The 12205-nt window shown below is 61.3% G+C and overlaps 1 protein-coding gene across 3 annotated transcripts in view; it reads right to left on the bottom strand.

The window, feature by feature from the left end:
* The window catches only part of COL5A1 (collagen type V alpha 1 chain), a 148421-nt gene extending 137661 nt beyond the window's left edge, over positions 1–10760 (bottom strand). For all 3 annotated transcript variants that reach the window (XM_061434160.1, XM_061434161.1, XM_061434162.1), the window contains exon 1: positions 10291–10760. In XM_061434160.1, the coding sequence (XP_061290144.1) occupies positions 10291–10411 (121 nt within the window). In that variant the 5' untranslated portion in view covers positions 10412–10760. The remainder of the gene's footprint in view (positions 1–10290) is intronic.
* Positions 10761–12205: the final 1445 nt, after the last annotated feature.

Genomic DNA, 12205 nt, shown 5'->3' with positions numbered 1-12205 from the left:
GAGCCCTCCCAGTAAAACATCCAACTCCGTCCTGGGGGGCTGGGCCTGCCCACCATCAGGGCCCCGCACTCCTGGAGTGAAAAAGCAAGCCTGACACCACTCCCACGTTAAATGAGGAGGAAGATTCCATGGCGCCCCCCAAGCATAGCTGCAGAATGCACCCCCTGCCCCTTGCGGACTCGCCCCTCGGGCTCCAGCTGGGCCCTTTGCACTGACTGTTTGGCCTCCTCCGAGGCCCAGCTGTGGCCCAAACCCGAAGTGACCGCTCTACTCCTGCTCTGTTGCCAGCACCTTATAGAAACTTTATACAAATTGCTGCCTCCCTGCTCCGCCCGACATGATAACAGCACAAAAGAGCAACAGCAACACGGAATCATCGTCACTAATCGACCGGTACTGACCGCCGGGGCCTAGGCAGCGGCGGCGGCCACTGTCCCCAGCATGCTTCAGCGTCTGTTCTCCTGCACTGAAGGTGGGGTGCAGGACACCCCGCCAAGGGCCCATATCCACACGCAGGCCACCTTCCACCTTTCAGCTTCAGGTGTGGAGATGAGCCACGCTGGGCCAGGAGGTTAAGCAAGGCGTTAGAGGTCACACGGCTGGGAGTCCAGACCCTGCTCTTGGCCTCCAAAGCCAGGGTCCCAGCCTCCGTGCGCTGAAGCATCACTGCTTTCCGGCCTCATCCCCTAACTCCCCTTCTGAAAGTCGCAGGAATGACTGACTGGGAGCTGGCCGTGGAGGCTGGCCCCACGCGGTGGGGAGGTGGGGGGGTCGGAAGAAGGTTCAGACCTCCCGTCCAGTACGCCCAATGTTACCCAAAGTGCCCTCAGCTGGTCATTGGCATCAGATCTCTAAGGGCAGGCCCCAGGCTCCACCCCAGACCCTTGGATCCCAGATCTGAGAGGCAGGGCCTGCAGTGGCTGAAGCTCTGGTCTCATGGGGTCCCCATCAAAGACCTCCTGGTAGGAAACCGGATCTGCTCACCAGACTCTCTTGTTCCCAGGCAACCCCGGGCCAGGTCCCCAGACCTGGAGGACTCCACCCTCTGCAAAATGCCAGCAAAGCTGAGTTTGGGGCCCAGCCCTCCACTGGGACAATCTGGGGGCTCCAAATACAAGCGTCGGGGCTCTAACACATGGCAGCACAAGTAACAAGAGCCTTCAGTCCCCCCAGCAGGCCTCTGGGGCCGGCGTCACCAGTTTATACTCATTCCACAGATGGGAGGGCAGACTCAGAGGAGTATTTCCAGGTGCCTCAGCATCTGTGCTGAGCCCAGACACACGGGGACAGGTAGGAGGCAAGGGCCCTGCCCTCTCGGCTCACGAGGGCGCTGAGATCCTGGGGCTGGCAATGGCCCACCCTCCTTCTCACTGGACCTGGCTGAGCTCCTTCTTGGTGTCCCTCCCCTACTGAGCCGGCAGTGCACACGCTGGATGTGCAGTAAACACAGAGGAACAGCCTCGTGAGACCTGACGTCAGGGATGGGCCTCAAAGCAAACAGGTGGAGGGGAGTCGGGGGCGAGTGCTGGGGTGGTGACGGGGGTGCTGAGGGAGTGGGAGGGGGGCTGGACCACGTGAGAGTGGCCTTGGGCTGATCCTCATCAAATCCATGAGGACCTGGGGATCTGCTGCGCTGTGTTTGATCTGTCCCTGAAAAACAACAACAATAACAACACTCTCAGAGCCAAGCCCCAATAAACCCTTCCTCCTTAGGCTGACTTCCCCCACCTCCCAGTCGCTCTGATCTCCTTTATTGCAGAATGAAAGAGTCTTCTCTTAGAAGGGAGTGCTCATCCTCTGGCAGGGAAGAAAGCAAAGCATGACTGCTCCTTCTAGAAAGCAGGGAGGGCACGCAACGGGTGGAGGACTTGTCTCTTCCTCTCTCCCGCCGTGCAGGCCCCTGACGTGCCCCCAGCATCTGTGCTGACACCTGCAGGCCCCTGTCTTAGATGAGGGAGGAGGTCCTGAACACTGGCCGCCCTCCCACTCCCCCTGCCCTCTGCAGTCCAGCTTCTCCCTGGAAATGCGGGCCGAGCCTCCCACCACCCTGCCCAAGCGTGAGCCCCGCAGCCTCACCCCAGCCCGTCCCAAGCACCGGGCCCACCACACAGGACCCCTGGATGCTCCTCAGGTGCCAGGGTCCACTGACACGTAGCTGTTGCCCAAGCCGTGCTTTCCAATCTAAACCATGAACTTAAATAACATTGAGAGTTGGACTATAAAGAAAGCTGACCACAGAAGAATCGATGCTTTTGAACTGTGGTGTTGGAGAAGACTCTTGAGGGTCCCTTGGACTGTAAGGAGATCCAACCAGTCCACCCTAAAGGAGATCAGTCCTGAGTGTTCACTGGAAGGACTGATGTTGAAGCTGAAACTCCAATATTTTGGCCACCTGATGCAAAGAGCTGACTCGCGGGAAAAGACCCTGATGCTGGGAAAGACTGAGGGCAGGAGGTGAAGGGGACGACAGAGGATGAGATGGCTGGATGGCATCACCGACTCAAAGGACGTGAGTCTGAGTGAACTCCGGGAGTTGGTGATGGACAGGGAGGCCTGGCGTGCTGCGGTTCATGGGGTCACAGAGTAGGACACGACTGAGCGACTGAACTGAACTGAACTAACATTAGTGATAATTCCCTGGAAAAGAAGACATTTAGAAGCCCTATTCCCCGCACTTCCATTCAAGAATGAGCTCCTCACCCCACCTTCTTGACCTGAACATTTTCTGATCCAAAAGGTGCAGAAGGCGCAGTACCCCTTCCTACTCCTCCGCTCAAAACCAACCGGGATGCGCGACCCTCTTCTCCTAGAAGAGCAAGGTCTGTCTACACAGATCACTGACACGGAGACCGTCCCCTCCACCCTCAGGCCAGGAGGACACATAACAGTCTTCAAGAAGGAAACTAGAACTGCCCACCAGCACTTCAGATTCTCCCCAAAGAAAAAGGGCAAGAGAAGAGAAGAAACAGCGAAGGCAGGTCCCAGGGACCTCACCCCAGCAGACAGGAGAACGACACCTCCCCAGACATGGCCCCTGCAGACTGAACCTGAGGGCCCAGGGTTGGAGAAGGCCCATCTTTGCTCCTCCGCTTGGGCAGGGCCCAGGCCCAGTCCCCAGCCAGCTTTCCCCTCACCTGCCACACAACAGGGTCCTCTAGCTGCCCGCCATGGGCCAGGGCCCCCGTTCCACGGGCACACAGCTTCTCCTACCCTCCCAAAGACGACCCGGATGAGGAGCAAGACGAGACTACACACACTCCTAGTTTTATGCATCAAAAATGAAGAAGGAAGAATTGAGGCTGAGGTGCAGAAGCTACTCGCAGTTGAAGGCCATGGGCCTCTTTCTGAAGCACAAGGACCCTGCCACTAACGGTGTGCGTGCTAAGCTGCTTCAGTCGTGTCCAACTCTTCCGACCCCATGAACTGCAGCCCACCAGGCTCCTCTGTCCATGGGATTCTCCAGACAAGAACACTAGAGTGGGTTGCCATGCCCTCCTCCAGAGAATCTTCCAGACCCAGGGACTGAACACGTTTCCTATGGCTCCTGCATTGCAGGTGGGTTCCTTAACACTGAGCCAAAGGAGAAAGCCCTCCGAGGGAATCCTCCATTCAAACTCATAGGAGGGTGGGGCTCCAAAAGCCATAGGCTCTGGCAAAGCAAGCTGGCCTCTCATTGGCCAGAGCCCCACAGGCTGTCTGGTACCGCCCTCTGATTGGCCAGTGGCCCATTGGCAGGTGCCTCCCCCTGATTGTCTGCTGACCTAGGGACTGTTAGGTACACTCTGATTGGCCAGTGGCCCAGGGGCTGGTGGGTGCCTCCCTCTGATTGGCTGGTGGCATCATTTTACTAGCTGGTGTATGTTTCACTGCCTCCCACTTTGCACTTCACTGGACACTGCGGCCTGTTCGCAGGTCTGATTCCCTCACTGCACCGGAAGCTCCTGCAGGGCTGAGATGTTCACCTCCCACTCACCTGCGCACCTGCTCCTGGCGGCCGGCACTGGTCTGAGTCGCATTTGAGGTCTGCAAAGGCTTCAGGCAGAGCCACTGTCCCGCCCGAGTTTTCCACACAGGACCCGTCTCTCCTGCGTCCCCTCTGCGCCGACACAGAAAGGGCCTCGCCCCCGCCCTCTGGTTACCCCGCCGGCAGAGCGGAAGACAGTTGCTTTAATCTCAGCGGAAGGCGGGAAGCGATTTTTCCAATGCAAGAGTTTTTACAGTTAAATCACTCCAGTTACATACACACATTTTGATGTCATTTCGTACATTTATTTTTTTAAAAATAAAGAGGCTAATAAAGTCCCTGTTGCCAAGGTGCTGGCAGGAAAGAACAGGACAGAAGACCGAATTTCCCCTGAAAGAATATAGGCCTAGGAATCAGAAAATAAAAGAATCCACCCCCCTCTCCCCATTTCACGTACAGAGACGTCACAAGAAATCGGCCCCTGGGGCTCTGTGTAATGAAACATGGACAAAAGTGGGTCAGATCGTGGTTCCATTTCTTAGGTCTGAGTCACCCAAGAGTGGAGACATTTATTCCGACTGTGGGTTATGATGTAGGCTGGGAATCTGCCAGAAAAATTACAGAGTGAGTCGAAGCTGATGGGATGACGGCTCAGACAGTGTGACAGGTATAACCCAGAGCGACCCCCCCCCCCCCACGAATCCCCACACACCCAGTGGACCATTCATCCGTCCGCTCCTTCCATCAGCTTTGCTCCAGCTGCTCGGGCTGCGGGGATGCACGAACAGCGTCTAAGTTAGCAAGGCCCCGCCTCCCTCCAGATGCCCTGGCAGACCATCAGCCATCACCCATGGTCACGTCTCAGGAGCCAAAGTCCTTGACATGGGACGTGGGCAGGTCCATTCCCACCACTTGGCCCCAATCCCCGCTGGTAAAGCAGGGGTGGCCTGAGGAACGGCGTGCTGGGCACGACCGCCCATGACCTCCGCCACCTCCAGGCCGAGGCTCGAGGCTCAGACCAGACCGAAGGATTTGCAGACGGAGCCATGAGCTCATGGCGGGGAGGGGGGGCTCTCTGAATGAGAACCCCTTCTCATTCACAAGACAGAGGGAGTGACTCGCAAGGCCAGCCAATGAGCAGTGCTGGGAACTCGCCCCAGACCCGCTGCCCCTGCCACCCGGGGGCCCAGAGCGGATGAACGGTCACAGCGGTGCTGGGGACACCTCCCGTACTGCACCCCGTCCGAAATCCTGCGGAGGGGCGGCCCTGGTGGCTCAGTGGTGAAGAACACAAGTTCGGTCCCTGGTCTGCGAGGATCCCACACGCCCTGGAGCAACGGAGCCCACGCACCACAGCTACTGAGCCTGTGCTCTAGAGCCTGGGAGCCACAGCTACTGAGCCCCAGCGCCAAGAGCCCGTGGTCCCCAAGAGACGCCACCACAAAGACGAGCCTGTGCCTCACAACTAGAGATCAGCCCCCGCTCTCCGCAACCAGAGACAGCCTGAGCAGCAGTGAAGGCCAGCACAGCCAAAAATAAATAAAATCTTATTTTAAAAAAATCCCGCAGGAGCCACAGTCATCACCCTTTCCTACAGATGGGAACCTGGTGGGGGTGGGCAGGATGCTGACCCAGCTGCAGGCCGCCCACCCCAAGGCATCACGCATACTGGGCCTTCACGCCGCGGGTGTGGCAAGGCAGCTCTGCCCACAAGAAGGGCCAAAACAGGCTGTGCCTGCAGTACCTAAGTATCCCCAGGAGCCAGGCCAGAAAGCTTAAGGCGTATTTGGCCAAGTGCTGGCCAGATGAGTCGATTACAGGGGAGAAATAAACAGAGGGAAAAGCAGAAGCTATAATCTAACATCGCCCTCCTGTGAGCAAAAAAAAGACTCCCCAGATTATCAGACCCAGCTGGACGGGCTTGTCCTGGGCCGGACCCACAGCTTCATGGCTGCCTGGCGGGCTCCGTGGCCACCGGTCGCCTCCCGTCTCCCCAGCAGGGATGGGGCGCAGGGAGGAGAGACGTGGCCTGGCCGTGGGCGCCTCAAACACACCAGGCCCTGCCTGGGCAGACCGTGAAAACACAGGGACCTGTGTGTGGATGCGGGCATGCACACCTGCGTACGTGTATACACCCACCAACACACGTCTCACACACGCAGACACACGCATCCAAACACACCACACGCACAAATACACACACACACACACACACACGTGTATAGCCCTCTGTTGGGCTTGTAAAGCCCTTTCACATACGTGGCCTAGGGCGACCTTTACTGCCATCCTGTGAGGTGACAGACGTGGGAAATGGACCCCCCCGAGCCCATGGGGGACTGAAGAGGGTGCGGGAGGGGCCGGGCCGAGCCACTTGCGGACCGCGGAGCCCCGGGGTCTCACCGGGCCCAGAGCCTCCCACTGGACGCTCACAGCTACAGACAACAGTGGCAACAGCGTGCGTCCTCCTTCCGCAAATCACCCCCAAACAGCAGCCACAAAAGACGCTCCGCTCACTGGAGAGGTGCCCCCACGTTCCGCTCCCTGTCTTCAGGGATCACCCCGATCCGCCTACACAGCTACTCTCAGAGCAAGGAAGCCGTGTCCCCCCGTTTCCCAGAGGAGAAAGCTGAGGCACGGGGCTGGCCCCCGCCCAGACAACCCCTTAGAGGCAGAGGAACCCTCCCCGCAGCCCTGGGTTCAGTGGCCTGACAGCCAAGGACTGTTCCCCAACCAGGACCCAACACGGCAGGCCCCCAAGCCAGGGCAGGCGGCACCCTCAGGTGGTCTCGGTGCGGGGCCCAGAGCGGGTTAGGACAGCCCAGCTGCCCTCCTGTCCCTTCCGAGACCCCCCTCTTCTCACAGCGGCCGCTCCTGCTGGCACAGCATCCCAGGGCAGGCAGCCCTGGGGGCGCCCCACCAACCGAGTTAATGAGGGGCTTTCCAGCCAAGGGGAGCAGCCCCAGGAGAAGAGCAAAGTGGTGGGGCTGGGAAGGTCCTGCCAGCAAGGAGCACGGATGAGACAACAGCCAGAGGGGAAGGCAGGCACCTGCTAAGGGGGCCGCTTGGCAACAAAAGGAAGGAGAAAGGTTGAGTTAGCAGCACCTCCTCCAGGAAGCCGCCCCAGATCTCCCCAAGGGGGCCGACCCTCCACCCTGTTTTCAAGGATGCTCGGCCAAGAGAACAAGCAGTGCAATGACCAGCGTCCACGGGTGGACCTCCCCCCAGCCTGTGGGCCCTCCTTCACCTCTGCCTTCCCCACAGCCAGGCCCAGCTGAGGCAAGGGCTCCCAGAGTCGGCAGCTCCCCAGGGTGAGTGAAGGGCCTGGTGAAAGGCGGGTGGAGGCTGCAGGCCTGCAGGCCACGGTGGCCCTCGATGGCCTTGGGTAAAAAGTGGGGAGGGGGCAGGAAGAGACCGGAGAGGGAGGAGGGAGAGAAAGGAGGGAGGCAGCGAAACACTCGGCTGGCTGGGACCCTCCTCAGCCCCGGTGAGCCTCAGGCCTTCCCAGGCACAGAGAGCAGGCAGACCCAGAGTCTGGGGCCTCAGCCCCCCGTGCCTGGGCCTCCCCGAACACCAGCGCCCTCACAGCCCCACAGGCCAGGGTGCGAGTCCAAGACGACAATGTCGGCACAGACCTATCAGTACACCAGGCAAGGGCCAGCGACTTTGCTCCAAATGTTACCGCGTGCTGGCCTCCCAGGGGCCGGGGACCCCGCCCTGCTCCTCGTGGCACACCCGGGGCTCCAGTGAGGGTGCAGCAACGGGGCCTTGGGGTGCCTGACTCATCCTCGACCCTTGGGGGCTCACTGTTACTAAGTGACGGGTGGGAAGCCATTGGAGGGGTCTGTTCCCCACACCCCTTTGTGCCCCCCAACCCTATCTGTGACCCGGGGCAGAGGCAGGGATGGGAGACAGGGCCAGACAGCCAGAAGGCAGGGTGGGCAGGCGGGCAGTGCTCAGCGAAGGGCGTGGCCGTGGTGAGAGTCCAGAAATATCTGAAGGGTGGGGTCGTGGGGCAGGCTCTGGCCGGCACCCCAGGAACAGCCCCGGAGCAGCACTGGGGAGAAGGGCCTTTGTGCTTCCACCCCAGGGAGGGGACTCCTGCCTGTGGCCACTGCCGGCTGGCAGTGACCCCAGCTCCAAGCCCTCTGGCCACGGAAACCTGGACCAGAGGAGAGAGAGGCTTGGGGAACCAGCTTGCCTTCTGAACCCCTCCCACTGACTGTTCTTTTATGGGGAGGAGGGGGGAGGGGAGGAGAAGATGGAAAAGGCTGTCTTTCCAGCCAACTGGATTGAGTCAGAGGAAATTTAACCATTTGGTGACTGTCAAGTCCCACAAAACTTGGACAACTCTTCCGACCAAATAATTGCCAAAAGCGACCACGTGACCGGCGTCAACCAATGTCGTGCCGAGGAGATGACCTCAATTTCCAAATATTGGGGTCATGTTTCATTTCACTTACTCTCCTTTGCCCGTTACAATGTTAAACGGCCCCAAACGCAATCTGACTTTTCATGCCTTCACACACTTGGCCAAGAAGAAGGTAGGAAAAAGAGCCATGTTCGGAGAGAGCTCAGAAAACATCTGGTGAATCTCAAAATGGAGAGGAGACGAGCTGCACACCCCCCCACCCCCGCCCTGGATCTCAGTGGACAGCCGCTCCTGCGGACTGACGATGCCTTCCAAAAGGGTCCCACCCTGGAAAGGGAGGTCTGTGAAACCCACCCAGAGAGGTGGCTTCTTTGCAGGCTCTCAACGTCTCTTCGGAAGGAGCCAAATGTCTAAGTCCACAGCCATGGCCCAGGCGCTGACCCCGTGCCCACCCCAGTCAGGACGGGAAAGAGGAGGCAGGGGGCAGAGATGGCGAACAGCCCGCTCCAGACCCAGACGAACACTCGCTCTGCGTGCTCCCCAGCCCAGCTGTGGGGGTTTGGACTCCCCTTAAGGATGCCCACCTGACCTCCTGGGGGAAAGCCCAGCAGAGGAGCAAGGGCAGGGTTATATGGTTTTGTCTCTGACGGATGCCCAACCACAGCTGCCCCTGACCACATCCCCCGGCCCGCTCCACACCACCTCCCTGGAGGCCTCTGCTGTCCCCCACCTCCAGTGACCCCAGGAGAAACCCAAAGCCTGTGAGCTGAGCTCAGGATCCAGGAAACGCGGGTGGCAGTCCAGGGCTGAGATCCGAGACCCCCAGAGCCAGGCCAGGCTCCCCACGCCTTCCCCAGCCCCTGACCAGCTGGACACCCTGATTCCTGTTCACCCTGTCTGGCCCACCAAGCACTCATGTGCCAGCAAAAAGGGACGGAATACCTTGATTGGTAAGTGGAAGGTGGAAGTGATTCTTCCTGTATGTCTTCAAATTACAAAGCAGAGCACAGTGTGGGCTCTGAAGTGGTGCTGTCTCTAGGGGAGGGGGGCCTGGCTGGTCCAGCTGTCCCCTGGGCCACTGTCCCCTCCCTGTGCCTGCACTCTCCCTGAGCCTGCTCTGAGTCCATCTCCCATCAGCTGATGGGAGACTTTGAGGGCCATGAGCTCTGTTGGAAGACCTACCCCATGGGATAGGCAACCACAGAAGTGATGCTTGGAACACCACCAACATCAGGACAGTGTGTGGGAGGCAGTGGGGGCGGCAGGCATCCAAGCAGGCGCCCTGTGGATGCTGGCCGGCTGGACGCCACCCGCAGGAGAACGCTCCTTCTAAGGCCAGACCTCTGGCAGAAGTCCCGTCTGTGCATCATGTAAACCCCCGGCAGCCCAAACCCGGCAACATCTCCCGGTCTTGCGCCTAGAATTCCGTCTTTGGGCGGGAAACCTCCTAGAACCCTAGAAAACCTGCTTCCCAGGAGAAGTCGGGGGAGGGGGGCTCCGTTTCTGGGATTCCCGTCCCCGCCCTCCACCCTCGGCCCCCCATCCCAGGAGGCCCGGCCAGAACTGACCCGCTGTGACTCTAGGGGGCGACCCTTCCCGGGTTTCAGGAAAGGAAGTTGTGCTGCGCGCCTGCGATGTGGACAGAGAAGGTAAAGTTTCGGGACAAAAGTCTGCCTGCCTGGTTGGACAGCCCCTCCGGCGCATCCTACGCGGAGCCCCAGCCTCGGGTCCCCCGACGGCCCCGGCGGTCGGCCCGTTTGGCGCGGGGGAGGGCTGTGCCAGCGCGTCTCCCTCTCCGGGGCCCCCAGCTAATGGCATTCGGAGTCTCGGGCCGCGCATTCCACAGCCAAGCGGGGAAGGTCGTGCAGGCGCAGAAGAGGCCGGGCGCCCGGGGATGACAGCCGTGCCGGCCCCGGCGGCCCCCGGCCCCCAGAGCCCTGGCGCCCCGCGCCCTTACCTGCGCGGCTCGGAGGCGGCGCCCACAGCAGCAGCAGCAGCAGCAGCAGCGGCGGCGGGGACAGCAGCGGGGCGCCCGGGCGGAGCGGGCTGCGCGCTTTCCAGCGGGTGTGGACGTCCATGCCGGAGGGGCGCGCGGTGCGGGGCGCGGGGCGGGCGCGCGGGGACGCACGGGGCGCGGAGCACGGCCCGGGCAGCGGACTCAGCGGGGCCGGCACGACCTTAGGGAGTCATGGGAGCAGCCGCCGGCCCGTTCTCTTTGTAGCCGTGGCCCCCGGGAGGGTCGGCTGGCGCGCTCGCCCACGGCCGGGAGGGCTCGACCTCGGTCCGCGGGGCGCCGGGACCCCGCTCGGCTCGCTGGCCCCCGCCTCCTCGTCCCCTCCGGTTCCTTCTGGCCTCCTCCTCGCCGCCGCCGCCCCGCGACTCGCTCCCCTGGGCGCTGCGCTCGAGTGAGGTCCGGCGCCGGCCGCGGGGACGAAGGAGGAGTGCGACCTCGCCTCGGGCGCCGAGCACTTTTCCCCCTTCCCCTCCCGCCCTCGCTCCTGGAAGGCACCCGCGGAGGCCGGGGCTCCCCGGCGCCCGCAGCAAATCAGAGCGGCCGCTGGGCTCGGCCGGGCCGGCCCCCGCTTCCCACTGGGCGCCGCGGGCAGGGAGGTGGGGCCAGCGGGCGAGTGGCGGCGACGAAGGGGCTGGCCCGGGGCGGGCGGGGACCCGAGAGGGCACGGCGCCGGGCTCTGCCGGCGTGCGCGCGCGGACGGAGCCCCCCAAGGCCGATCCTGGACCCCCACTTTTCCCGCCCCAGGTGCCCACACCTGGCCGAGCCCCAGACCAGTGTGGAGGCACCCTGAGTTCGAGCATTTGGAGTTAAAAAAAAGTTGCAGCTCACCCCGCCTAACTTTTTCACGTACTTGGAGTTGAGAGCTCCTCTTCTGGGTGGAGACTGGACTTCCAATCCAGCCAGATCGGGGCGCCCAAGACTGTAGCAGGCGCGTCCACCCCGACCCACGACCCGCTCTCCACCTTCCCGCAGGGCAAACTGGGCATCCGTGCCCACGCTGAGGTCTGGACTCCTGAGAGGTCCTGGGGGCGGGGGGCGGGGCGAGCTTGGAGGTCACACATCTGGGATATTAATCAGGCGGAGGTCTCCAGCACCCCCTCCCCCCTCGCTCCTCCTGCATGGAGACCCCTCTGCGGCAATAAGGGAAGCCAAGGAGACACGTGTTTGGGAGGTGACAGTTGCAGAGGATGAGGGCTGGGGTCCCTGCTGCCCCGGACCACCGTGGGGCACTGCCTCTCTTCCTCCTCGTCTTTAAGCCTCCGAGAGGTCTCCCTGGAGCCTCCAGGCTGCTGTGGTGGGCGGCAGCCCCTTCCGTTTGGTTCCCCCAGCCCAGAAATATCCACCCCACCCCCTCAAAAGCCTGCTGAAGCCTTCCTCAAACCCCTTCCTAGAAGGGCAACTGTGCTGGATTTTAAAGTGGAGGGAAGGTGAGTCAGGGGGCTTTTCAGAACCCAAGCCACCCCTCTGCTTTGAACAGACTGTTCACCCAGTGACGCTGAAGCAGTTCTGGGACCCCCAGCCCCCGGCCCCCAGACTGGACGTGAAATTCCCCAAACACCCTTCAGTTCCAACAGGAAGGGAGGGGTGGAGGGGAGAGGTTGGGTTTGCCAGCACGGCCACGGGCTGCCTCTCGAGCCGGTGGTAGGTCACTGGGGCTACCCCGGTGGCCCACATCTGCCCATGTGCTCTCGGAGGTGTTCAGTACCGCTCAGGTAAAGGATGAAACACAAAGTAAAGTGAAGTGTTCTCTCTGGTTTAGACAGTTCTTTCTTGTTGTTTCACAACCTGTGTAAATCACATCTGTGATCGGGGTGGGTGTGTGCTGTGTGCACAGGTGTGTAGGTCTGTAATTCCTGCG

Source organism: Bos javanicus, chromosome 11 (genome assembly GCF_032452875.1).
Source record: "Bos javanicus breed banteng chromosome 11, ARS-OSU_banteng_1.0, whole genome shotgun sequence".
NCBI classification, from domain to species: domain Eukaryota; kingdom Metazoa; phylum Chordata; class Mammalia; order Artiodactyla; family Bovidae; genus Bos; species Bos javanicus.
This window is presented reverse-complemented; position numbering and strand designations above follow the sequence as displayed.